At 39.1% G+C, this 24,897-nt stretch overlaps 6 protein-coding genes across 12 annotated transcripts in view; 1 reads left to right on the plus strand and 5 right to left on the minus strand.

Moving 5' to 3' along the window:
• LOC117794190 (protein ovarian tumor locus) overlaps positions 1-3,532 on the plus strand; it is a 31,451-nt gene extending 27,919 nt beyond the window's left edge. For 2 of the 5 annotated variants that reach the window (XM_034634704.1, XM_034634703.1), the window contains exons 7-9: positions 112-243; positions 356-1,666; positions 2,304-3,532. In XM_034634704.1, coding sequence (XP_034490595.1) covers positions 112-243; positions 356-1,666; positions 2,304-2,471 — 1,611 coding nt within the window. In that variant the 3' untranslated portion in view covers positions 2,472-3,532. The remainder of the gene's footprint in view (positions 1-111; positions 244-355; positions 1,667-2,303) is intronic. The other 3 variants (XM_034634705.1, XM_034634708.1, XM_034634706.1) reach the window with 3 other exon arrangements.
• A 2,448-nt stretch (positions 3,533-5,980) lies between these two features.
• Positions 5,981-7,513, minus strand: LOC117794196 (chorion protein S38). Its single transcript, XM_034634730.1, has 2 exons — positions 7,406-7,513; positions 5,981-7,013 (listed from the first exon to the last, which is right to left on the minus strand). The coding sequence occupies exons 1-2, from the start codon at positions 7,448-7,450 to the stop codon at positions 6,117-6,119; spliced, it is 942 nt and encodes a 313-aa protein (XP_034490621.1). The 5' UTR covers positions 7,451-7,513; the 3' UTR covers positions 5,981-6,116.
• A 1,872-nt stretch (positions 7,514-9,385) lies between these two features.
• On the minus strand, positions 9,386-10,477 carry LOC117794198 (chorion protein S36). The gene is made up of 2 exons (XM_034634731.1): positions 10,360-10,477; positions 9,386-10,276 (listed from the first exon to the last, which is right to left on the minus strand). The coding sequence occupies exons 1-2, from the start codon at positions 10,405-10,407 to the stop codon at positions 9,479-9,481; spliced, it is 846 nt and encodes a 281-aa protein (XP_034490622.1). The 5' UTR covers positions 10,408-10,477; the 3' UTR covers positions 9,386-9,478.
• A 2,660-nt stretch (positions 10,478-13,137) lies between these two features.
• Positions 13,138-14,663, minus strand: LOC117793987 (protein kinase 4). Its single transcript, XM_034634452.1, has 3 exons — positions 14,488-14,663; positions 13,715-14,419; positions 13,138-13,579 (listed from the first exon to the last, which is right to left on the minus strand). Exons 1-3 carry the CDS (start codon positions 14,572-14,574, stop codon positions 13,244-13,246), a joined length of 1,128 nt encoding a protein of 375 aa, XP_034490343.1. The 5' UTR covers positions 14,575-14,663; the 3' UTR covers positions 13,138-13,243.
• Positions 14,664-16,255: 1,592 nt separating this feature from the next.
• LOC117793741 lies at positions 16,256-18,684 on the minus strand. 2 transcript variants are annotated; one of them, XM_034634124.1, is made up of 3 exons: positions 18,276-18,684; positions 18,145-18,205; positions 16,256-16,690 (listed from the first exon to the last, which is right to left on the minus strand). In XM_034634124.1, the coding sequence occupies exons 1-3, from the start codon at positions 18,601-18,603 to the stop codon at positions 16,648-16,650; spliced, it is 432 nt and encodes a 143-aa protein (XP_034490015.1). In that variant the 5' UTR covers positions 18,604-18,684; the 3' UTR covers positions 16,256-16,647. The 2 variants fall into 2 exon arrangements, with proteins under 2 accessions (XP_034490015.1, XP_034490014.1); XM_034634123.1 differs by lacking the exon at positions 16,256-16,690 and having other exon boundaries at positions 16,806-18,205; positions 18,276-18,681.
• A 1,457-nt stretch (positions 18,685-20,141) lies between these two features.
• Positions 20,142-23,058, minus strand: LOC117793742. 2 transcript variants are annotated; one of them, XM_034634126.1, is made up of 4 exons: positions 22,854-23,058; positions 22,440-22,781; positions 21,563-21,654; positions 20,142-20,774 (listed from the first exon to the last, which is right to left on the minus strand). In XM_034634126.1, the coding sequence occupies exons 1-4, from the start codon at positions 22,908-22,910 to the stop codon at positions 20,249-20,251; spliced, it is 1,017 nt and encodes a 338-aa protein (XP_034490017.1). In that variant the 5' UTR covers positions 22,911-23,058; the 3' UTR covers positions 20,142-20,248. The 2 variants fall into 2 exon arrangements, with proteins under 2 accessions (XP_034490017.1, XP_034490018.1); XM_034634127.1 differs by having other exon boundaries at positions 21,563-21,657; positions 22,593-22,781; positions 22,854-23,057.
• Positions 23,059-24,897: the final 1,839 nt, after the last annotated feature.

Raw genomic sequence — 24,897 nt, forward strand, 5'->3', positions numbered from 1 at the left:
CATATCTCCATTAGAGTGCATCCAATCCAAAATTCATTCCACTTGCAAACTTAATGGTTAATCGACTTCTCTCTTTGTGTATGTACCAACCCTATTTTCTCCTATTTTCAGGTGGGTGCCAAGTGCTACGTAGAGCTACTGAGTGATACTGATCCACAAATGCATACGTGCCACATTCAAGAGATTGGTGCAGAAAAATCTCAATGCGTTGTCTATGTCGAGAAATTTGCAAAGAATTATTTGGTAGGCTTTCTATACCCACAAACACACAGCGATATTTGCTTTTTATCCATTATCTTTTTAAGTTAACAGCAATTATCTGTCTTGTTGCGTTTATTACGAATATATATTCCAGGTGCCATATGGCTCATTGCACCCTGTGCCACCCGACGAGTTCCGTCCTTGGGCGGTGCCGCATCGCTATCAGCGCCAGATGCAGCGTGTTCACCTGGCCAAGATTGTGCACAAGCCCAAGTTTCACAAGTGGAAGAAATCCAAGGTCTTTGATATGGGCAATTATTTTGAGGCCAATAATTGTGACGTTATGCAGTATCTGCAGATGGATTCCTGCTACGGTTTTCAACAAATCCACAATCAGCAAGCTGAGCAGCAGCAACCGCTTGGGCAGATTCACGATCCTGTCGAGGGCGGGGAGCATCGCCATCAGCAGCAGCAGCGGGAGCAACGTTTTCAGTCCCGAACCAATTCGTCACGACTTCAGCATCCACAGGAGCCACAGCTGTCCATGATGTCAGGTGGAGGAGCATCAGAACCAGGAACAGCACATGCCGGACCATTTGTTAACTATATGCCGATGTCAGCACGACCAACACCTGTTCAAGTGCCACCGCCGTGGCTTGGCTCACCGTTGAGCATGCCAGAGGAGATTTCAGCTGGGGTTTATCCAGGGCCACCAATACCATCAAACGGTTGCATGTTGATGCACTTTGGGGGATTTGCGCCACCACCGCCCGTTACACAACAAGTGGCGCCACCGTTTGGGGCTACCCCAATTATGTTTGGACCGCAGCCTCCATTACCAGGACCCTTAATGATGCCCCCGCTCGGTGGTCACCCCAACAACAACAGCTGCTCTGACGATCAGTCGGAGGTGCGTCGATCGATGCATGTCAGTGGTGAGGAGTTGCCTGCTGATTTGGACACTCTGCGCTATTTCTACAACATTGGAGTGGATACACACATGCGTTTGTTTAATGGTAACAACCAAAACCAATACAACACGGACCAACCACAACAACAACAACAGCAGCAGCAGCAGCAACAACAAAACCAACGTAATGATGAGACTGCTGCTTTGGTGGTAAATACCACACCACCGCCCTCTCCAAATGTTGTGACTGCAACTATAAGCACATCCTCATGCACATCGGGCACTGAACCAACCGGGGACAAGGCACGCGCCCCTCGCGGCAAGCGTGGCGCTTTCAACAAAGGTCGTACCAAGCGACCACAACAACTGTACGACCTTAACAAAGACAATCAACAACAGCTATCGCATGTCATGATGCTGCCCACCCCAACTCCATCGCCGAATACAAACGGCAATCAATTCAACTTCTATCCGCCGCCGCAGGCGCCACTTCCATCTCCACAGCAAATCCCATTGCGCCCACCGATTTTCTTTGCTTCTCACAAAGGTGGGCAGGTAAGATAATATCATTCCTTTTGGTATGTTTAACATTAATTGGAGGCATTCTTAATAACTAAAGAAGATATTCTGAATGGATGACGATAAGTAGAGTCGATATCATAATTTGCTGCCTTGTAAACTAGTCTCTCAAATTCAAAACAATATATCAGATCAAAACTAAATACAAGAGCTATCAAGTAACAGAATTTTGAGTTCTTATATGGAACTAAAATCTTAAAATCGTTCAAAACACATTTGTATTTTTTTTAGTGAGGCGATGCGTTAAACGGTTTTTTTTTTTGTTAATCTATCTGAGAAAAGTATTTGATTGTTAAAATTGCTTACTGATATTGATAACATAGATGAATAATATTCAAATTTCAGAGATACATTTAGATTGTTCCGGATTTCACTTTCGGCAAGATTTTTCCGAGTTGAATATTTAAAATCTGTTTTACTTTTATTTGCCCTTATTTAACGTGAAAATTTGCACTTTATTGAATGCTAAAAAAATAAAAATTTAACCGGGAAAGGCCTGATAGATAGAAGTCAGATCTGTTCCGTCAAGTAATTAATAAGCTAAGTGCTTAAACCTTTCGAATAAAGACAGCAAAACTAAATATCTTTTTCTCTTTTCCATCTGTCTATATAGAATCCCTATGCCTGGGGCATGCCGCCACCTCCGGGTGCAGCTAATATGATTGGAATGCCATTCGAGATGGTAAGCAATCATAGCTTGGACTCCAATGTAGTTGCCAGTGCCCAGCAGCAACCGCAGCAATTGCAGCCACAAGCCGCCTATAAATCTCCTCATCACTAAACCGCCGACTCGAAATTATTTTTATACAAATTTAACATCAAACTTTGCAAAATGTAACATGTTGCATACACAAAAACTATGTAAATTCACACTAATGGACTTAACTTAAGTTAACTTCATATTCCTTAACGACTTTTTAAAATCGCTCACAAATTATTCACCGTTTTAAATTTGTATTATATATAATGCATACAAATATTTATCATGTTTACATTACATATTTTAATAATACTTTCTGAACGATCATCCGAATCAGACATACAACGTATAAGCAAACGTCATAAGCACTACATAAAATCCTAACCATTTTTGCACTATTTAACACAAGAAATTCAACAATTTTAAATGTGTAATTTATGCAATTTTTTTTTTCAATTTTACTATTGCCCAATACTTTAACAAGCAAAAAACAAAAAGAATAATAATAATAATGTACACATATACAACATATTTATACATTTTTAAAGGTTTTTGATTAACAATAATTTGAGCACAAAGCTGCTGGCATTTATTATGTAAGCCAATAACAATTTTGATGTTTATATATATATAATATTCATCTAACAGCCAACAACAAGTAAAATTACAAATAAAAACCGCGCAAGACACACAAAAGTAACGGAAATGTTGGTTATTGAAGAGATTTTGTACGTACGTGGTATTTTGATAGCTGTGCAGTTATCTTCTTAATACAAAACTTAAAAGTTTTCACTTGGTATTAGAGCTATGAGGTATTAACCAAAACAATTTACTCATTTAAATAACCTTGCCGCTGGTCTTGGAACTTAAAGCTTTGATGATAATTAAGAAAAATATAAAAAATGCAGTATTTATCTACGTTGAAGCGAGAAAGAGCTTAATCTTTTCTAACTCTGAGACGCAGTGTTCCGATTAATTGATTTAACTCATTCAAAAAAACTAGTTAGTCAGCATTAAGTGTTTTGCAAAAATTCTATTTTGTTCTCTTTAATTGTTAACAGGTGCTTATTCTAAGAACATGCTTAAAATGTAATGAGATCCCTAGGGTTTACAAATTGATTAAAATAGTAAACAAATGTGAATTAACTGTTTTGTCAATTATATAGATACTTTGAGGATAACTCCGCCTTGCTGGTTGTTAACATCTTCCCGCAATGCTCATAAGCAGCTGTACAATTGAGGGCAGTGCATTGTCAGCTTGTTGCTGGTCACGCCTTCGAACTGGCTAAATTGGAATGCAATTTGTGGCATCATGACTAAAGTATCGCAAATCATTCTGCCCCACTCACCAGTGCAGTGGAAAAACAGTGATCGAGGAACAGCAGCCACAGAACAGCCACCTTTAGTCCATCCAGCGGATAAAATCGCATCTTAAACGCGCGCGATTCTTTTTGTGATTCGACGCGTTTTTTGCACGTGCTGAACTTGTAACAGTTTTTCGTTTTTCGTTTGTCGTTTTTGTTATTGGATTTTGAGTTCGCGGTTCTTTTTTCCACTCGATTACTTTTGCTTACAAACTGAAAACGTTTCACAAAAGTGTCGCATTTTTATGCTGAATTCTCAAATCGACAAATGGGCGGCACGAGGCGACCTAAATCTTAAATTTGCTGTCGATGCCGGAGTTGCCGTCGGAATTCGATGCGATTGTTGTGTTAAAATACTCATACTCCAACCAATTGCAGTCATTAGCTTTAAAAACGGGGCGGTCATTTGAAAGATTGAAACCTCCTTAGCTCCCACAGCAGAGGGACGCCACATGGGGAATTTGAAAAATAATTGTAAAGATGTTTCATCGGTTTGCCACTAATTGTAGAATGCAACAAACTAATCACTTAAAAATATATATAATCACATTCAAATATGTGTTTGTTTTACGATCCCATGTCGATTGTGATTATACTTAGCATAAGTTCATGTTATGACAGGATACTGAACTTAAGACATCTCATCACTTAAACATTATATACGATAACATTTTGAATAAATTCAGTATTAGAGTTATTATTAAATTATTAATAGAGTTGGCATATTCAATATTAAATTACGTTGCATAACTTCACACAGTTCTCAATTCCTATAGTCATTATTTCAACAATTACTGAAGTATTCAAGTCAACTACTTGTGTCAACTTTTTAATAATACTTATTACCTGCATATTAAATTGAGGAGTAGTTCTTTGTCTTTGAAGTTTCAAAAATTATAATTCCGCAGATTTATCATTATCTTGAGAATATAAATATACTTTGTACGTCAGAAATCAGTTATCATGTAATATATTTCGCTTTTTTTGTTTCAATTTTTTTTTATATTATTTCATGTTGAAATTCCATTCAGTTGGGGTTATTATATTAATACTTTCTGCGATAAAAAGTTCTGATAGTACGTATTTTATTTGTCTCACATACAAAAATGAATCAACGAATATTTGGTTTTGTTTTTAACTAAGAGAATGCTTATCGCTTAATTAAGTTCAGCTTTGTAGTATTTTCTGCTAGATAGAAGCAATTACGAAGATTAAATTTACTTACTGTACCAACATTGTCATTTTTAAGATCTTGATAACGCCAAAAAATTCAGATAATGATGGTGAGTAGTGCTTACACATTGTATTATTATAGTTTCATCTGTGACTTTTGTATTAAACTCTGTATCTCTACACTTTATTGATTACTTTATACTCAGATACTTACTCATCTGAACATGAATTTTGAGGTTTCTAGAACCCTAAGTAAGCCTAACCAACAGTGCTTAGAGCGTTTTTTTTTCTGTGAAGCGAAATCACACCGATATTTTAAAACCAAAACATACAAAAAACAGGTAAACTTTGCGAAACCGATATAAGTACAAAGATTTTGCGAATCCGATAACCGACAACCCAAAATACCAAAGACACAATCGAAACGTTAACAGAAAGCGATGTTTGTTTCAGTTTGATACCCTACTAACAAAATAAAAAGTTGCATTCTAATTCTATGCATTAATAGAGATGTGTTTTTTCCAATGTATTTCTACACATATTTGGCACATACCTCTTAAAGTAGTAAAAACTGAATTAGTATTGATATCTTGATATTTTTGCTTCTGATTCTTTGCATTAACAAAGATCAGCTCAAGCTACTTAATTTCCCGATCTTATGCCAATATTGATGATTTTAAGAAGGTCTTCATTCCTTTAAGTAGTAGAAATTATATTTGATAGCATTAATTTTAGTTTAATGGTATTATTAGTTATTAGATAGTTTTCTACATATAGTTTGTCAGTGTTTCAACTACTATTGTAGTACTAACAAAGGTAATATATCGTAGCAAATATTGTACCAGTTAAAGTTGTAGAATCTTAATCGAAGGATAATTAGAGTTATATTACAAATGTTTCCTCTAATGCCTAAAAATTTAACATATAATGATAAATCTTGTATTTTAGATTAAGCAGTAATTTATGTACTACTAAAGTATTAAATGAATCCTTATCTACTTTATGCTCCCTAATAAGTACCTATTGATGTTATTTAAATTCAAAACACATTGATTTTTTTCAAATTTTTTTTTATTTGTTTGCAAAGAAACCTGCGCACCCGCCTTGTGGGCGTCCAAGCCGTGTAAAAAACATAGTAACTAAGACCAGCCAGAGAAGGCCGGTAGCTGTCAGCTAGAAGCTGATACGCTTAGTACGACGGAGCCGAGTAGGCACCAGGTCCGGACTGAGCTGGACCGCCATATTGGTGGCTTTGGCCACCATAGTTGCCCTCACGCTCACCGGCAATGTTGGCCAGAGCAGAGAGACCGTGGTTACCGCCCTGGAGCAGCTGGTAGCCAGCGCTGGCAGCGGCACTATCGGCGCCAGAGGCATAGGCGGGCAGAGCTGGGCCAGAGTGCTGGGGACCAGCGACAATTGGACCGGGACGGCCATGATGACCGTTACCATGTCCGTGACCATGACCGTGACCGGAATGACCGGAATGACCGGCGTGACCATGAGATGCCTGTCCGTAACCCTGCTTGTTCTCGTTGACGAAATATTTCTCTGCTGGGGGCTTCACCACATTGACAAAGACAGGCTCAACCTTAACGCGACGTGGGTGGTGCTTGACGTAGACCTTGCGCAGCACGATTGCTGGAGGCTTGTGGAGCACAACTGGAGCGGGCTTGACAACCAATGGAGGATGGTTCACCAGCACCTTGGTGGGTGGACGTCTGACAATGATGGGAGCTGGACGATGGATCAGAATCTCGCCCTTGTTCTGTGGGTAGGTGATTGAGGAGGTAAGGGTGTTGCCCTTGGTGTTCACCGGTTTGTATGGAATGTTCTGGTCAGAGCCATAAGTGCTCTGTCCGGTCTGGGCCAGACCAGCGGCCTCACCGTTACCGGCCAATGAGCCAGCAGCGGCGCCATCAGCGCTCAAAGCACCGTCGTTGGCAAATTCACCAGCACCACCAGCGGATGCACCGGCAGCAGCACCATCTCCGCTATTGCTGTAGCTCTGCTGTCCGCTCGAGCCGTAGCCCTGACCGCCAGAGCCGTAACTCTGCTGTCCGCCGTAGCCGTTTGCGCTGGCGCATGCCTGAGAGAGTGGAAAAAGAACAGAGAGAGAGAGAGAGAGCGAGAGAAAGAGAGGGAGAAATAGAGAGAGATGCAAATTAAAGAAGGTTTCGTTTTTAATTGAGATAAGTTGCGATACTAGTGACTGGTGATTAGTGACTATTAACAGTGACTAGTGACTGGTGACTATTAACAGTAACTAGAGACTAATGACTAGTGACTGGTGACTAGTGACTAGTAACTGGTCACTAGTGACTATTAACAGTGACTAGTGACTGGTGATTAGTGACTATTAACAGGGACTAGTGACTAATGACTAGTAACTAATGACTAGTAACTAATGACTAGTGACTATTAACAGTGACTAGTGACTTTGGTGCTTGAACTGCATGGATTCATCTTTTGAGTACGTACAATTAAGCAGGCGGCTAGCGCCCATACGAAGCTGTGTCTGTTCATCGTTTTCCAGTCCCAGTTGGCGTCTCGAACTCGAGTGGCTCGCTGTGAGAACGTCTGCTGTCTTCTGCTGCCTTAACCCGGCCAGAGATTTCTTTAAATATGCTGCCACTGACCGCTTGCCACATGCTACGTGACATTTGGCCCGGTTCGCTGACAGTGTTTGCTGCCGGTTTGCCGCTGTTCCGCTCCAGCCACATTGGTCACATTGTTGTTGTTGTTGTTGTGTTTGCTGTTGCTGTTGCTGTTGCAGTTGTACTTGTTGTTCACATTGTTGTTGTGTGGCCCACACCAGCTTACGAACATGGCCAAATGCTGATTGCTTGCACGCATCTCGTCGCGCATATCTCGACGAGTTACGTAGAAAGCATTAACAATAACAATAACAATTAATCCACAGCTGCCATCTCGTTGCATTGCGCCCTGTCACATAAGCCATCAGCCATAAGCCATATCGAGGTTTTTCTGAATAATATTCGTACTCGTCTGCGCAGATTGCGATTGCCAAATGGCTGACAACCAGTTCCGCATTGAGAGCTCTCTGTGATTTGATTTAATTCGAATCGATTTAATGTAAATCCATGTCGATACAATTCCAACTGATTTTCGCTACTTCACTTGCTTTCATCAACCTCAAGAATGTATGTAAATCATTCTACATCCTAATTACTTTTTCGACCTCCCATAAGATTTGAAGATATGTACGACTCTCATAATGTTATCAAAGCTGCAAGTTTTCAATAATTTGGAGAATTTTAATAGAATTCATGAACAAGATTTTGGTATAATTCGGTGATTTTTTATTTATTGTCAAACTATAAACAGTTGACATAACGATATAGGTATAAAAATTGAAATAAAATTATTAAATAACGATAAAAACTTAAATATTTAAATGTAATAATAAACTGTGTCCCATTTATTTTCTCATATTAAAAGCGTTTAAAACTTGAATATATATATGTAAATAATGCTAATTTTTTAAAGACTATAACTGTCATAATCATTATGATTCCTTTGTTATTATTTTTACTTTATTACAATCAAGCTAGATTATAGATTGGAAATTTACCGCAGCAAACCTTTTTTTTTTTAAATCATCGGACTTTGACTCGAGAGGTAGATAATTATAAAGATTAATTTTTGATCCAGTTCGGCTAACTCAAAATGCTTATAATTTTTAGTTTGAGGAACAAGAAAGATATGAAAGAACTCTTTAAATTAAAAATATTTTCTTTTATTTGTAATTTCTGCTTCGTTTTAATATGCTTATCGTTGGATTTTTTAGCTTAATATTGTTACATTTTTTTTTTAAATCTAATTGTAAATGTTTGTAGAATACTAAAGAATCTGAAAACTTAAGCTGCATTAAGAAAAATAGTTTTCAATATTTTAAAGAGCTATTTCTTAGTAATAAATCAGTTATTACAAATATTGTTCATTTCTATCCCTTCATGAAAAAATTACAAATATCTCAGCTAAGTTAAAAATGATAGGTATATAATTTTGTAAGCAATTAAACATCCAATACTTAAATAAGTGTAAATTTCTCATTATTTATATATATGACCATCAAGTATGCATTTTATATTTTATTAAAGCTCTTCCTTTTTCGGCACACTACAATGTTCACGCTCACTTCCAAAAAAAAATGCAAACGCTAGCGGAATTCCTAAAACTCAGTTAAAACTGAACGAGCTTAATATGCCGAAAAGTCGAATTATTGTAACGGTCTTTGACCTTGGCCCAGTTGTTCTCTATGTTTTCAATATGTTCTCTACACTTTCGAAATAAATACATCAAAAGTTATTAATACAAGAAGCTGGTAAATACGAAAATGAATAATGTTGTGCCAATGATAATGAATAAATTGAAATATTGAGATAATTAGTTCTAAATACGAGTAAGGTAATAATTTAAAATCAAACAATTGTCATATATATTTTAGGCATTTTTTATTTGCATTAAAAAAACAAATTTGTAAATTAATCATCCGCCAGGTGGGCAGGACTGCTGCTCCGTCTGCAGTGCTTAATAGCTTGGGGAGCCATAGGGCGCTGGGCTGGCGTACAGAGGAGAATCAGCGCCGGCGGCATAGCTGTCGGAGCTGGAAGCGCCGTTGGCAGCGGACTGATGATGATGATGATGATGATCACCAGAGTTGCCATAGGATTGGGGCTGATTGTAGACGGGGGCAACGACTGGGGCCAAAGGAGCCTCGATCTTCTTGCCTGGCTTGTACACCTTGACGTAGACAGGGTTGAGGCTCAAAGGAGTGGGCACCTTGTTGATCACCTCCTGCTGGTAAATGACCGAAGGCTTGACTTGATAGATGACGGGATTGCCGCGCACCACAGTCGGTGGGCCGCTGTTCACATGGGCTGGTGGTGCGCCTGGCTGGTGCACAATGATTGGTGGCAGGGGCTGTGTGGCAATCACCTGATGGTTGTTGCGGCCAGATGGCACCAACAGGGAACGGAACAGATGCTGATCCACAAACTGGGGAGAGACAACACTGATTTTGCCCTGACGGATGTTGCTAGCCAGATTGTTCTCAGCCAGCGACTCGGCAATATCCTCGGAGTTCTTCAGCTTCTGGTACGTGGGATTGGAGTTGAGTGCATGCAGTTGAGCTTGCACGCGTCCCAGACGACGGGCCTCCTCGGCGGATGGCTGAATCTCGGCCTGAGCCGTCAGTTGGTTCGACGATGGCTGATTGCCGCCAGTGGCTGCATTCACATACTCCTCCAGACCGGCCGATGGACCTCCGGGCAGATACTGAATCTGACCACCGGCACCACCTGATGAACCGTAATTAGCGCTCACCAGCTACAGATCACAGATCGGAAAGAGCAAAAAATATATATCGAATAAGATATTGTTGGGGATTCATTTGAAGATATGTAACGTACCGGTGCGGCGGCGACGGCGAAAAGCCCAAACCAAAGACCAAGTTGCATTTTGTGTGTTGTGTGATGTGTGTTGTGTGTCAGCTCTCAGATGTCTACTGCTCGTTGGATGGCCGATGTGCTAGCTCTTTATAGCGACGTCTGGCACCTACAATGCCCATTTATATCGCACTCACGTTGCCGAGTCCGACACGGCCCCGGGCCCGGCACCGGCTACGTGATCTTTGCGATGCCATTGCAACAACACCGATTTCCATTTCCGATTTCAAATTGTTGTCTCTGCGCATCGCATCGGTTGATGGTCTGTTTTGTCTCTTTGCACTTTGGTCTTCTTGTGTACGAGTAGATTTTCATTGTTCTTGCTCGCTTAATTCTTGAATCTCGAATCGAGATTCTGCTGAGCTGAGTTCTGGTGTCGGAGATGCCATTCTACTTATATTTAACACCAAGACACACTCCGGTTCGATCATCGGATCCATCAGTGGATAACTTCAAAACTTACATAACTCAAAAAACGTTTCGAAAAAAAAAAACGCACTTAAAGTTAACAATTTAGTACCTTGCAGTAAAAACAAGAATTATTTCGACAAAAAAATACACAAGATATGAATATGACATTCTTACACAATATAGAACTGGACATAAGAAGCATCATATAGTCAAAAATCGTGTATTTAAAGCTATGACCGTCTTCAATTAACTGAGCGACACGTAGTGCAGTGTGTTTATAGTGTGCAATGTGATTAACTAACAAGTTTTAAGTAAACTTAAGATTTCATTAACTTTTTCAGCAGATTGACTATAAATCTTATCATGCATAGAAATCTATAAATCTTTCAAAATGATTTGTTATACATAAATACTAGTAACATACATACAGTCTTATACAGCTAGTAAAGAAAGTCTTTTGAAAAATTAATAAATTAACACATTTTTTCATGCAAAAAAATATATTCTTAATGAAAATTTTATTTTTATTATTCTTATTTACGGATAGTTACATGCAGTGCGTCAAGTAATTGTACCAGCAAATTGTAAAATTAACATATTTTGATTTTGTATTCCTCTTTTATTACACATACTATACATATGGAATTGCTTATGGTTCTTAGAGCATGTTAAAAATAATAACTTATAAAATCCTTTGGGTTTAACTACTTTAAATAATATAAAGCAAGTATGTGTATATTTTCTGAGTCAAAAGAAATACTTGACTAACTGTGCTTATGGACAAGTATGTATGCTTAAAGTACAATATATCATATTGTATCTCAGAAGTCGCTGATTTGCTCATAGATACATATGTGTGTACGTATCAGTTTAAATTACTTTAGTATGCTTAAAAGCATATCCATAATCTCATATTTAAATATATATTTGCTTTACAATTTTAAACAGGAAATCAAATTGACAAAAAATCAGAGCTGCAAAATCTTATGAACCAAGGTTGCTACTTAAAGAATAGATATTCTTGCCACATTTCAATTAAAATAACAGCTATGTTAACATAGGCATTCAATGTACCAACGAACTAAAATAATTAACTACTTTTGGTGAGATCTTAAAGTGTGGAGAATGTAGATATGACATGTGATGAGTTTATCTTGAATATTTAAATAGTTAAGCTAAATTGAGATCTAGATTTATAGGCAAGTATTGACATTTAACGAGTCGCAATTTGGAAGTGCTCCAGAATATGGTTAGCTCTGTTAATTTACGTTATTCCTCTTATCAATAGACAGTGATATTTTCGTACCATGCTTGAAAATATGAAAATTTGAAATTTATTCCGCATACGTTTGCAGACACAGCGCCAATCATTTTTGGGGCACATCGTATTAATATATTTAGTAATTAACATGTGTACATATTCAAAATTCGTCAAGCTGGTAACTTTTTGAAAAGCAACTCTAATATAAGGAATGTAAGCAAAACATGGTAAACGTTATAACATGAATTTCATTGGCATTGCCTCGTCATGTTCGTGACAGAATAATGACACAATTGACATACATAATTAACATATGTACAGACACTCTCAGCTTATTTGACCCAATAATTTAACATATTAAAAATTTTAAATTATTTTATCTTTTGACAGAAAGGAGATATAAATAAAATTTAGCGCAAATTTGAAATATCTTAATATTATTTTTCAAATGTGTTAAGCAATAAAAACCGAATATAGTTAAAAATCTACTGTGGCAAATAAGCTGAGAGACAGTGGGCAGGGACCGTAATCATTATAAGTTACATTATATAAATTACATGGTAATGATTATACTTGATGTTTTTACGTTTTTTCTTCAATAATAATCGTTGGTTATGAGTAATTTTAGAAAACTTAGACCATATCATCATTAATCATTACAGGGATATCAAATAATATTGGTGAAATTCTAACAGAGAAGTTGTAATTGAATGATTATGGTCTAAGTTTTATTAAATTACTCAAAACTAGTGACTATTATTGAAGAAAAACGTAAAAAATCGAAAAACAATAATAATGATTGCAGTGTGAATAATTTATTTCTTGGTCCAATATCAATTGGTGTTTTTTTTATTAAGAAAAAAATTGCATTATTTACAGTGTCTGCCCCCTGTTAAATAAAATTTAAACGCAGATTTGTCAATTAATGTATAATAAACGTAAGAAAAGTATTTTTATATGTATTAAACAATAAAAACCAGACATACATATGTATGTTACACAGTCAATAACATAGTGGGTCACATAAGCTGGGAGCCACTGTTTCCATGGAACTTAGAATAAGCTTAGAGTTCAATTGTATATTTCTTATTTTCATTTATTACGATTAAGACCGATTGTAAATATTATGTACTATATTTAAAATCTAGATTGAAGACTTTGTCTTAATTGGGTTGGTCAGAGACCGCGCTTGTAGAGCAGATAGGTGAGATCGCGAGTGGGACGACTGCCGTAGTCATTGAAGGCGGACTTGAAGGGCAGCGGATTATCGATATCGATATCGCGACGCGTTGAACTGGATCTGGAGGGCGTTGCAGCCGATGTGGGCGTGGCCTGCGATTGCGCCGCATGCAATGTATCCTCGCTGGAATTGATGATGCTCGACGATTGTCTAGATCCTGCCGCCTGATTTGGATTTCGATTTCGATTTTGCAGATGTTTGTATCGATTATTGTGCATTGAATGTCGATTGTTGCTGCTGTCTCGTGTGTGTACTTGTTGTTGTTGTTGTTGTTGCTGTTGTCTGTTTAAATGTCCTGGATATGTGTGTGTGTGTGTGTTTGTGTGAGTGTGCGTGTGTGTGTGTCTGTGTGAGTTGTGCATGCCTCGGTATCTATTGTTGTTGTTGTTGTTGTGTGTGTTGTGTGTGTTGTAGCGTGTGTTTTGTTGTGTGTATTCATTGTGTGGTAAAAATCGCTGTTGTTGCTCCTGCTGCCTGAGATAATTATCCTTCAGATTCATCGCTTCACCATCAAAATTGAGATGGCCATAACGACCAGATCCAACTGATTGTTGTTCTTGTTGTTGTTGATGTTGATGTTGTGGTTGTTGCATCTCTGGTGGACGCTCGGCGCCCGGCAAATACTCATGATGCACTTCCTCATGCACACCGTTGTCGCTGGTCTGATTGATGATGCGATTGTAATCATCATTGGTCTCTCCCACCTGCAGATGGATGGCATGCTTAAAGTCATCCCCCAAATGCTTCAGCCAGAAGTCATCGTTCACTTCGCCAGTGGTATAGATGCGTGTGGTCTGTCCAGTACTGTGGGGCTTCCCCATTCCAGCGTTGTTAGCGGCCATCACATCGATAACATCGTACTGATCATCTGTATTCCTTGGCGTGCTCATTGTATCTGTATCTGTATCCTTATCAGAATCGGCACCCCCCTCAGCAACATTTGGTTCCAAGTTTGAATCCAAATCCGAGCTCATCTGCTCCACGCGTGCCGCCTTGTTGAGGTCACCGCTAACGACCAGATCCGAGTCGGTGCTGGTGCTGGGCATGGTGCTGCTGATTGGACTTGGACTTGGACTGTTGTTACCATCGTTGCTGCTCGCGGTGTCATTGCTCTAATAAGGGGGTTGACCAAATGGTAATTTAGTCATCCGACTCTCGAGGGAAATGAGGTGGGACTCACCTGCGGTATTGCCAGCGTTGCCATTGCCATTATTATGACCATTAGCATCGGCAGCGGGAGCCAAACGAAGTTGGCAGGCGCCCCCATTATATAGCTGCTTGTTGTGATCGGATCGGATATAATCTGATCTGCTCGGCCTCTGACTTTGGCTCCGACTCCAACCAACTGAACCCAGCGCCCACAGAGAACTGGACTTAAATAGTCGAGTGCTGGTGCGTGAGGTTTTGCAACGACCCATCACCCAGCGCGATCAAAGACGTGATCAACAGCCAGATAGATCAGATGCATCATCAACATCATCGTGGCGAGCGCTTGACAACCTTGCTTGATCTTGATGCGTCAGTTGGCCCAGGGTCACTAAAATAATTGTAGCTGCTCTGGCTGCTCTCAATGGGTGCCTATGATCACAAACTCCATAACAATGATCTAAATTAAAACAAAAATAACGAAAGATCGCGAGTAAGCTACACATTGATGATTGCTTTTTCACGCTCAAAATGGCGGCCATTTCCGGATGAAATTCATAGTTCTTTGGTGGCAACTGTACGCGGATTAGGCGAGCCAAAGATAGCCGAGCGAAAAGAAAAATGTACAACGCTTTCAGCCTGAAATGATTTATATAAAGAAGCTAATCATATTTTTAAGAAATTTCAACTCTTAACAGTGAAGGAAAAAAATGCAATTTGTGATAATTTAATAATAATTTGTGATTTGTGATAACTATAATGATAACAATGATCGATTCACGTAAATTTACCATTTTACACTGGCAAATCTTTTTGCACAGAGTGCTTGTTAATAACTACGTGAAAGCAAAAGTATAACTACTAGTTTACACTGAGGGAATGTGTAGTATTTCGACTTCCGTTAAACAAAACCAAGAAAAGCAAAGAGCACGATTGTGGAACCACAGCCAAAGATTGACGAGCGGTTATTTAAAGTAATTTTATAATTAGGTATTTCATCAGCGCATCAAAAACATTTATCTATCTCCAAATTCATCACTTAAAAGCTTAGAAAATATCAGGAAATAATATATAGTTTTCGTTGATTAAATTGAATAAAATTTTAAGCCGGTTTTTCAGTGTCTAGTTAAATAGTTTACTAACTATATCAGAGATATTTTGACGTAAAATCTATAGAAATTAATGTAAAATTTATATTCAACTAAATGTTCTTATGACAGCTATATGATATGGTAGACCAAATTTGTTCAGGAAGTATAAGCCATTACCAAAAACATAATCTGCAAGAACTGCTGAGATATCCCAAAAGATAACATAAATATGCCGGTTTTCACACTAAAGGTTGATTTTCAACCGATCGTTCATTTGACAGCTATATGAGATGGTAATCCAGCCTGAAGCGTAAAAACGGACCGCTCCAAGTTTGAAGATCACTTAAGAAACTACTTTGTTAAAAAAAAAAAAAAAACGGAGAGTCTGAAAGGCTTATATCGAGTCTGTTTGTCGTCCTGATCAAGAATATAACTTCTACTTCTCTTACTTCAAGACTGTCATAACTGAAAAATTGTGGTTCTTCAGTTTATGATGCAAAAAAAAAAATATTATTATTTAAATACCCCGGCAGGAGTATACGTATATACCACATCAGTCAGAAAGTCTAAGAAATTTTGACGAAGATTTAAGCTGGAAAACAAAATCGACTCATTAGCTAACCCTGTCCGGGTTTTAGTTAATACAAGGTATGCATTTTTGTTTGGATTGCACAAATGTGAATATAATTAGACATAATAATAATAAGCATATTTTGAGCAATCAGTTTATTGAATCATTTGTTGAGCAGAGCTCTGAATTGAAAGGTGAAACGTAAACAGAAAACGCACCGGAGACAAAAGACTGAAAAGTTGACGGACGGACAGTAAACTGAAAAGTGCATAATATTACAAAAATAAAATAAGATTTACAAACATACATACATACATACACACATAGACAAACGACAGACAGACGGACAGATGGAGAAATATACAGATACAGATAGAATATACAAGTGGGCCAGTGGCCTAATTTAATGCTCGCCAATATTTGTTTGGCTCAGCAGAATTTGGAAGATTGTTTTGGCCCATTGCTGTAGGTAGTTGTTGTTGTTATTGTTGGCGTTGCCGTTGCCGTTGCAGGTGCTGTTGGGTCATCTTCTTTAGTGCCCGTAGCCGTAGCCGTAACCGTCGCTGTTGCCGTAGCTGCAATGAGAAGCGAATTTCAGAGAGTGAAAAAAACGCCACAATGATTTTCCATTTATTTTTTGTAATTTTTCTGTTTGTTTTTTTTATGTCTTTCTTTCTGGGTTTTTCTTTGTATTTTGTATTCTTATGCATTTTAATGTTTATTTAAAACTAGCCAACCGCACTATATTACAATGTTATGGTATACCCAGGACTATACAGGCTATAGTTCCTGGGCAGATACATGAGATGAGTATATGGCCTAGAACCAGGCACGCAGATAATCGCTAATCGGCGGCACATTGTACGTATCCACGCTGTAGCCGTCGTGAGTGTGACTATTGTAGCCATATGTCTTGGACGGCCTCGTCGAGTAATCAGCTCGGACCGCCGATTCGGGCTCGGTGGCTGTATCGAAGCCCCAACCGCCTAGTCGACCATCGATGAGCTTCTTAAGAAAGTCTGTGGTTTGTTTCTTTTGCATCGGCTCTGGATCCACCAAGGAACCGCCATACTGTGAATTTGAATTAACATAATCCGGATGCTGATAAACAATGCCCGATATTATGCTGTCCAGCTGCGTGTCGGCCACATGCTCCACCGGATAGCCACCGCCGATGCCCAGTACGGGCGTTGAATACGAGCGCCGATTAAATGACTCCAAATCGCCGGCAAATTGCAGTGGCGTTGAGTTTTGCTCTAGAGGATCGGGCACCGAGGTGGTCGACAACAGACTGCGTAACTGTGAGTCGTCGACAAACTTGTACTCATTGTAGGATCCGCCGGATAGTGGCGATGGTATCTGCTGTGGATAATAGCTAAGTGCAGCACGCTTTGTCGGTATGGAGTTGACCAGTGATGGTTGCTCCGGTTCCCGCTCCTGTTCCCGTTCCAGTTCCAGTTGTGGTTGTTCTGTTTCGGGTTGCTCTGTGCTGTTGGTATCTTCTGTGACCTCGGGTGGTGCAGTGGCTGTAATGGCACCACATCCCATATGGCACTGTCCACGCTTGAAGTTCGGATTCAGTGTCTCTGGCATATATTGTATGATCTCCGGTGCCGTTAAATCTGTTTTGGCGCGCTCCGTCTCCAGCAGATCATACTCCCCTTTAATGTCGCGCTTGTGACGACCGAAGCGGGACCAACGTTTGACATGCTTAGAGCTGGAGCTCATTGCAGGTGCTTTTTTAGCCTTGCGCTTGGATTTGGACTTGGATTTGGCTGGCAGGGACGTCTCATGCGCTCTCTCAAGCGGCACCAAACCAAAGAGACGCATCTTATGCTGCTGCTGCTGCTGTGCATCCAGATCCTTATGATAAAACTTAACATAACGAGCTGGTCGCTCCTCCAGCTGCTGTTGGCGCATTAAACGCTTGCGCAGCAGTGAACCAGGTGAACTCAGATCACGACGACGACGAATGGCATTCGCGTTAGGATTTGGATTTGGATTTGGGCTGGACTGCTGGGCTACGTACCTTGGCTTGGCCGCAGAGCAGCTACTGCAACTGCAACTGGTCTTGTGATCGGCGCGACAATCTATCAAAGAAGATGTGCATATGTTAGACTTGTGGGAATGCATGGGAATGATTGTCCACACTGTACCCACCTGCTTTGTTAACCGTAACGCGATCCACCTTGGCATACAGCTTGGCTGGCTTGTTTTTGGGTGGCACTGGCGTGCGCGGCTGTTCCACGGTAAAATCAAAGCTATAGCTTATCTTGGCCTTGGTGTGGACGGGCTTCTCCACCCGATAACCGTACTCGCCGCCCTCGTACTTCTTCGGCTTGCTCGGATTGGGCACATTCAGATGATAGCCAAGCTGTGTGGGACAGGCACAACCTTCCTCACCCGTGTACACAACCTGAACGGGCGTGGGAGCCGCCGATGCTAGCATCACTGTCACCAGGGTCACAACTGTGATCGAGTGCATCATTTCGATGGATACGAGTGTGTATCTATATATGTATATATTAATTGGTATCAAACGGCGTCTGCTTTGGTATCTGACAATCTGGCTACTAGCCAAAACTTTAACTGTCGCATTCTTTATATCGTCTTTGACTCCATCTCCAGTGCAATCTCTCACGCAGACCCAACGACCACGTCTGGAGCGTTCGTTGTCTGCTGTGGCAAGCGGCAAGCTGAACTTGAACTTGAACAATGTTTTTTCTTGTGTAGCTCTAACTTATTATTGTTGTTGCTGTTGTAGTTGTTGTTGTTCTTTCGCTTTCACAGCTAGGGCTGTTATTCTTGTTGTTATTGTTGTTGCTGGTCACGCTGACCTTTTCAAACAATTTGCTCTTGCCATGTTTTCTGTCAAAAGTCATGTTCCCAGCGTTCGTTGATTTCAGTGCCGTAGCTGCAGTTGGACTTGGGACTAGTCTAAAGAGGCAGCTAAATTCAAAAGATAATATGTACATTATATATTTGGTTAATATATTTGATCGACAACTGCTTTGCGCACTGCTTGCATTTGCGTACGCCATCTTCCACTGTAAGCCAATCGATTGGTCTATCGATGCATTTACACATGCATAACACATACATTTTGAATTTTTACCGTTACAGTTCGCTAACAAAATACAATAATGGGATTCCTGAAACTTATTTAGGTTTGACTTAAATGATTTCCCCATTGCTGCGCATTTATGTTCACACTTGCATTCAGCGTTTTCAAAACAGCTGGGACATTAGAAAACTTGGAAAATAAATATTTACAAATTAGAGATAATTTCGCTGTTGGAAAACAATTAATTAATGTTGCTGTTGATGTTGAAACCATATAAAATATTAGTTGGAAACTTCAATATTTCAACTATTTCTACAGTTAGTACTATTAGCTGCATTTTTTAAAAGTGCCCTTTTGTCTCACCACTATAGTCTATGAGGTAGTAGTATTTTGATAAAATGCAAATGCAGTTGCAATGAAAACATAGTATCAAAACTAAATCGATTTCAGGAATCCCTTTAATAAATTTGCTTATGTTGCTCAATTAATTTTTTTACTAAATGCGTTGTATACTTTTAGGGCAAAAAAATACAAATATTGCAGATTATAAAATTAGCAGTTAATCGCGTTCATTGCTTATCGCTGACTGAATGCACTTATTGTCTTTTTTTTGTGTGTGTTAGTCTCATCTGAAAGTTATGCATGTTATCGGGCGTGCTTTTCTAGGTAATGAAATACAACCCATCTATGACATAACAGCACCAAAACTGATCCATCAGTTTTGAAAGAGTGACACTTGATCTTCCAACGGTATTTAAGTAATTGATAAACAATTCTATCTTTTATCCCAAATATAATGCAGAAGTATTTTTGGTATTTTAACGGATTGGGCCGTGAATTTTAATTTTTCTATATGAAAAATATTTTACAAAAATGTACATACATATAATCTAAAAAAAATCTCGTATAGTGCATAATATACATACATATTGCAAATAACCCTTTTTGAAAAGGGTCCACAATTTAATTGCAAAACAGTTGTTTTTGTTTATTTTAAACCTTAATTAATTCATACTCGTACACACATACGTACATCCATATTTACATTAGATCATTAGCAGTAAGCTAACTAATAGGTATCGCTCATGAGCTCCTGGCGACGTGCATTTCGGTACGAGGTGACACGTCCGGGCTTGAAGCCACAATCGACGGACACCTTGTCGCCGACCTTGGCGTAGCTGTCGCTGCTGTAGTTCGAGCCATATGATGATTTTCTGGTGACCTTCTTGAATTTGGGATTTTTGTACTGCTCGGTAATGTAGCCCAACTGCTTGTATGTCAATTGCGGCACCTCATCATCATCATCATTGCTGGTTTCCTGCTCATCTTCCTCAACATATTCCTCTTCCTCCTCCTTGGCTGCATAGTTGCGTTTCTTCAGTGTGATGACCTCGCTCTTTAGCTTGAAGAGATTTTCCTCGGGCACATTGGAAAAGAACACTTTTTGCTGTCCATCAACAGGCTTTTGGGCGAACCCATACGCCAACTTCGCCTCGGGCACATTGATAGCCTTGCCAGCCTGAGCCGCCAGACTGACGCTTATGGGATCAGCCGGGGAGCTATCATCCTGTGACTTCTCGGCGGCGTATGCAATGCTAAAGTAAAATTTCAGATTAGTGATGTAAGTTCAAACAGTGCATCAAGTTGTTAAAATTATCATTAAGAGAATCGAGCTATCGATTGATCGAAGATAAATTATAAAAATTTGTTTGAACACGTGAAATTTCAAATTTTCAAGCGTCAGCTTTTTTTCCTGGGACACATCACATTCCACCGGTTCTTTTTTTTTGCATCGGTGCTCAGAGTCCTGATGAAATAAGTATAGGTGGTCTCGTCGGCATTTCGTTTATTCCATAAGCTTCACGATGAAATACATTTTTGTTATGTGAATGGAAAAATTCAACGTCGGTGGCAAGGTTTCGGTGAAAAGTGGTTTTTCGCACCGAACTTATTTCTTGGATATAAAATGCAATTTTTAGGACTCATTAAAGGTTTTGCTCCTCTTTCTTGCTCGTTGCACAAAATGTATATAACTGACATATAATAAAATTGGAACAATAAAATTTTAGTGATTTTGCAAAGAGGTCATGAAAATCAATTTACAGAACTCGATTCTTTGAAAATTGATTCATTAATGTTTTGATGTATTTTTACATCACTAATACAAATATTACAGGGTCGTGGGATCATGGTGGATCATTTACTTTTTTTCGGGTATAAAATTTGTTTCTGCTCAATGAGAGGAATAGAGTAAGATGCATAGTTTTATACTCCCTACTCCTTAACTTTGCGGCATAGTAGGACCGAAAAAAAAGGACGTCTTGAGTAAGTACAACACCTCTTAGAAATTTCATCATGCGTGGGATCGCGAATAGTTACTCACTTATCATAGCTGGAGATGGAGCTAGTGCTGGAGCCGCTGCAGCTGCTATCGCCGTTGTGTTGTTGACAGTCGCAGGTGGGTTTGCATGGCGTCTTCTGTGGAAATGATGGTATCGAATCGAATTGAGTTCAAGTTCTATCAAGGCATAAAGATTGTTGTTGATGCATTACGCGCACGTACGGCATGATAATGACGACAGAGCGATGACAGAGAACGGGAGCGAAAAAAGCAGCTCATTATGATGATGATTATGCTTATGATCATGATGATGTTGAGGTTGATGTTGATGATGATGTTGTGATGCAGTTCTTGATGATGACGCAAGCTCAACGTTGTTGCTGTTGGCCTATTACAGTGTTAACTCATGGCCTCTGATAACGCTTGCATGCGGAAACATAGTTCGATTGTTGTTGTTGTTGTGGATGTTGTTGCTGTTGGTGTTTTCTCCATTCAAAACTATGCAGTGAATTCAGCAACGATATGGATGGTAATTTAATTTTGTAACGAAACTAATGCAGCATCGTTTCGTTCGTTTGGTTACTGTATGTTGTGAATATTGGTGAATTCATTAGTGGTGAATTCAATGGTGATCGGTAATTTGAAGGGTGGTGAGTGGTAACCAGAGAGCTCACCAATCTCTCACCAGGAAGCCGTACTAGAGGGTATTGCTGAGGATTTATGCATGTGTGTGTACGTACATATGCATGTATGCGTGCTTGTTTGATTGTATGGTGCTGTATTTAACTGGGATTACGAATTAATCTTGTTATTATGGTTACTGGGCTTGATCAATGAGTCGAAGATTATGTTTGTATGTTCTGAGTGTTGTTAATCACAGGCCATAGCCATAGCCGTAGCTGGGTGGCAACATGTGTACGCCACGCCTCTTGTGACAGTTCACATGCTCCATGCGCTGCAGCCGCTCGGCCAGACGTTGTGCCGCCAATGTCTTGGCTTCGATGGCGCCCTCGAGCATGCGGCGACTCAACAGATTGTTAAACGCGTGCACATATTGAAAGAGCTCACGTACTTTACCGCAGGTCTTGGGCAGCTGGGCGGGTTCGATGAGCTGCTTGCTGCACCAGCAATTGTCGCCAATTGGCGATAGATTCACCTCGCTGGGCTCGTAATAGCGCGGCTTCGGACGCACTATCGTTGGACCCTGGCAACTCTGGCAGTAATCGGTGCCCTTCTCCGAGCAGACGCAAGCCGCAAGCAGCTGCAAATGGATAACGGATAGCGGATAATGGATAAGGGCTGCAGCAATTAAGCTTTGCGATCAGTTACTTACGCCCTGGCTGCAGTGCATCGCCAGCAGCAAAGTCAACAGCAATTTACAGGCGTGCATCTTATTTATTGTTGTTACTATTGTGATTGTTCTCTGACTGATAATGGGTTTACTGGTTTTTGGTTTACAGTTTTTGGTTTTTGGGCTCTCTCTTATCAGTCGCGTGCTGCTCTGCGCTCGTTAAACGTTTGAATTGACACCGAAGCGACCCACACGTTTTATACCCAAGATGAAAAGCTCATCGTCTCTACTTTTTTTTGCTGTGTACTTGTATTATTCGTATTCTTACTGTCTTATTGTTGCTATTGTCATTGTCTATTCTCGCTGAGTGCGATTCGAGTTAAATGAAATTTGGCATCACACGGGGACACTTTCTCATTTCTCATTTCTCGTCAGGGTCAACACTTCAGGCTGTGGTTCAGTTTAAGTTAGAGATTTAAATTTAAATTCAGTTTCAGGTTCAAATTGATGCTTAGATGCTGCTTTCGCTCGCTGGCTGCACGTGCTCAATGACCCAATGGTCAACAGTCAGCGACAATTGGATGTTGTGGGATGTGTGTTGATAAAGAAAACATCTCAAATGCAGCTAAATTCCATGAAACTCGTATCGCTAACGCTGCGCTTGTCTATCTTAGCCGCAGTCGCTACCGCTGTCACTGTCGACGCTGCTGCTGCTGTTTTCAATAAATTAACAATGAAAGTTTTTCAGAAACAATTCGAGTACGATTCGCGATTACTCGTAATTATTTGTGCTCCCGATTTGTCCGTCGCTGCCAGCGAATTGGGTCAACGTCAGCGTCTGAGATTTGCGATTGTCTCTAGGAATCAAATCAAGCTATTAACCTAATTCATGTTTATGCAGACGAAAACAATAATATGCGATGTGGATTTGTATACTAATTGAAATTCTAGCAGATGGTATTTTTTTTTTACCTAGCAACAGGCAACAGCCAAACGGCCATTTCCACAGAAACTTCCACCGCGACCACAAACAAATTCTTTTTTTGTTTTAAATTCACATAAACTTAAATAAAATAGAGACTGCAACTGTATTTATTGAATAAATTTGTATATTCTGGCCCGTTTTATTACAAATTGACTTTTAATGGAGAGTATATATTCAGGAGTGCCACAGAAAACGAAACCAACCGAAAATCTCCATACATTTTTGGGAGATTTTCGGATGGTTTCGATTTCTGTGTCACCCCTGATTATAACTATTATTTGACAAAATCCCTCTTCCAGCATCAAAAAGTTTATAAAAATGCAAAAAAAAAAAAAAACACTTCAATTCTGATATACAAGTTCTTTAATTACTAAAAAATTAAAAATATATTTATTTTTTATACATCAATTTTCAATAAAACCATAGAGAAATTTATGTAACGTCACGACATGTAACGTAATCATTAGTTTTGCAACAATTTTCGAATTAAAATTATGATAATATTTTGTGCAGTGTTTTTCACAAACTGTTTGACTTAAAATAAATATGTATACAATATATTATTGTAATTTATTAAAGCAATTTAGTGTCATTTAGTATAGGAATCGAACTTGGTTATTTTCAAGCTGAAGTTTTAGTTGTTTTTGATACTCTTGTAGAATGCGGTATTTAATAATTATTATAATTGACAGATCGTTTCTATCTCCATTCAAAGGTGAATTTTTGAACAATCGTTTTCAAGGTTGCTATATGATATAGTGGACCTATTTCAAACAAATTTCGTCAGGATGTTTAAACCACTACCATATACATAATATGTTGCTTAGGTTGTTATATCAAAAGAGTTTTTAACCAAAATTTTGTTAAAGGTTCGGTTCTGCGGTTCGAATCATAAACTAAGACATCTTTTCGGTTCGCGAACTGGCTTATATACCCCCTGAACCCAAGGTTTGGGTTCGAACCTTGGTTCAATTTCACACAAAAAAATATTTTTATTGCTATACATTTTTCTCTACATTTTAAACTAATTACATTTTTTTTTAAGAAATCAATTTTTGATGATTATTTAAATTTATTTGATGATTTGAATATGACTTATTT

Source organism: Drosophila innubila, chromosome X (assembly GCF_004354385.1).
Source record: "Drosophila innubila isolate TH190305 chromosome X, UK_Dinn_1.0, whole genome shotgun sequence".
Classification (NCBI taxonomy): domain Eukaryota; kingdom Metazoa; phylum Arthropoda; class Insecta; order Diptera; family Drosophilidae; genus Drosophila; species Drosophila innubila.

Excerpts from the sequence above, each read along its gene's own strand:
- LOC117793742 (XM_034634126.1), bottom strand. The coding sequence starts at position 22,910 with ATGCACGCCTGTAAATTGCTGTTGACTTTGCTGCTGGCGATGCACTGC. Across the intron at positions 21,655-22,439 it reads ACTGTCACAAGAGGCGTGGC|ACGCCATGCAAACCCACCTG; the intron begins GTACACATGTTG and ends TTTCCACAGAAG. Across the intron at positions 20,775-21,562 it reads TCCATCTCCAGCTATGATAA|CATTGCATACGCCGCCGAGA; the intron begins GTGAGTAACTAT and ends ATTTTACTTTAG.
- LOC117793987 (XM_034634452.1), bottom strand. The coding sequence starts at position 14,574 with ATGGGGGCGCCTGCCAACTTCGTTTGGCTCCCGCTGCCGATGCTAATG. Across the intron at positions 14,420-14,487 it reads CAACGCTGGCAATACCGCAG|AGCAATGACACCGCGAGCAG; the intron begins GTGAGTCCCACC and ends CCCCCTTATTAG. Across the intron at positions 13,580-13,714 it reads AACAAAACACACGCTACAAC|CAACAACAACAACAACAAGT; the intron begins ACACACAACACA and ends AGACAACAGCAA.
- LOC117794196 (XM_034634730.1), bottom strand. The coding sequence starts at position 7,450 with ATGAACAGACACAGCTTCGTATGGGCGCTAGCCGCCTGCTTAATT. Across the intron at positions 7,014-7,405 it reads CGCTAGCCGCCTGCTTAATT|GCATGCGCCAGCGCAAACGG; the intron begins GTACGTACTCAA and ends CCACTCTCTCAG.
- LOC117793741 (XM_034634123.1), bottom strand. The coding sequence starts at position 18,603 with ATGATGCACTCGATCACAGTTGTGACCCTGGTGACAGTGATGCTAGCA. Across the intron at positions 18,206-18,275 it reads CGTTACGGTTAACAAAGCAG|ATTGTCGCGCCGATCACAAG; the intron begins GTGGGTACAGTG and ends CTTCTTTGATAG.
- LOC117794198 (XM_034634731.1), bottom strand. The coding sequence starts at position 10,407 with ATGCAACTTGGTCTTTGGTTTGGGCTTTTCGCCGTCGCCGCCGCACCG. Across the intron at positions 10,277-10,359 it reads TCGCCGTCGCCGCCGCACCG|CTGGTGAGCGCTAATTACGG; the intron begins GTACGTTACATA and ends TGTGATCTGTAG.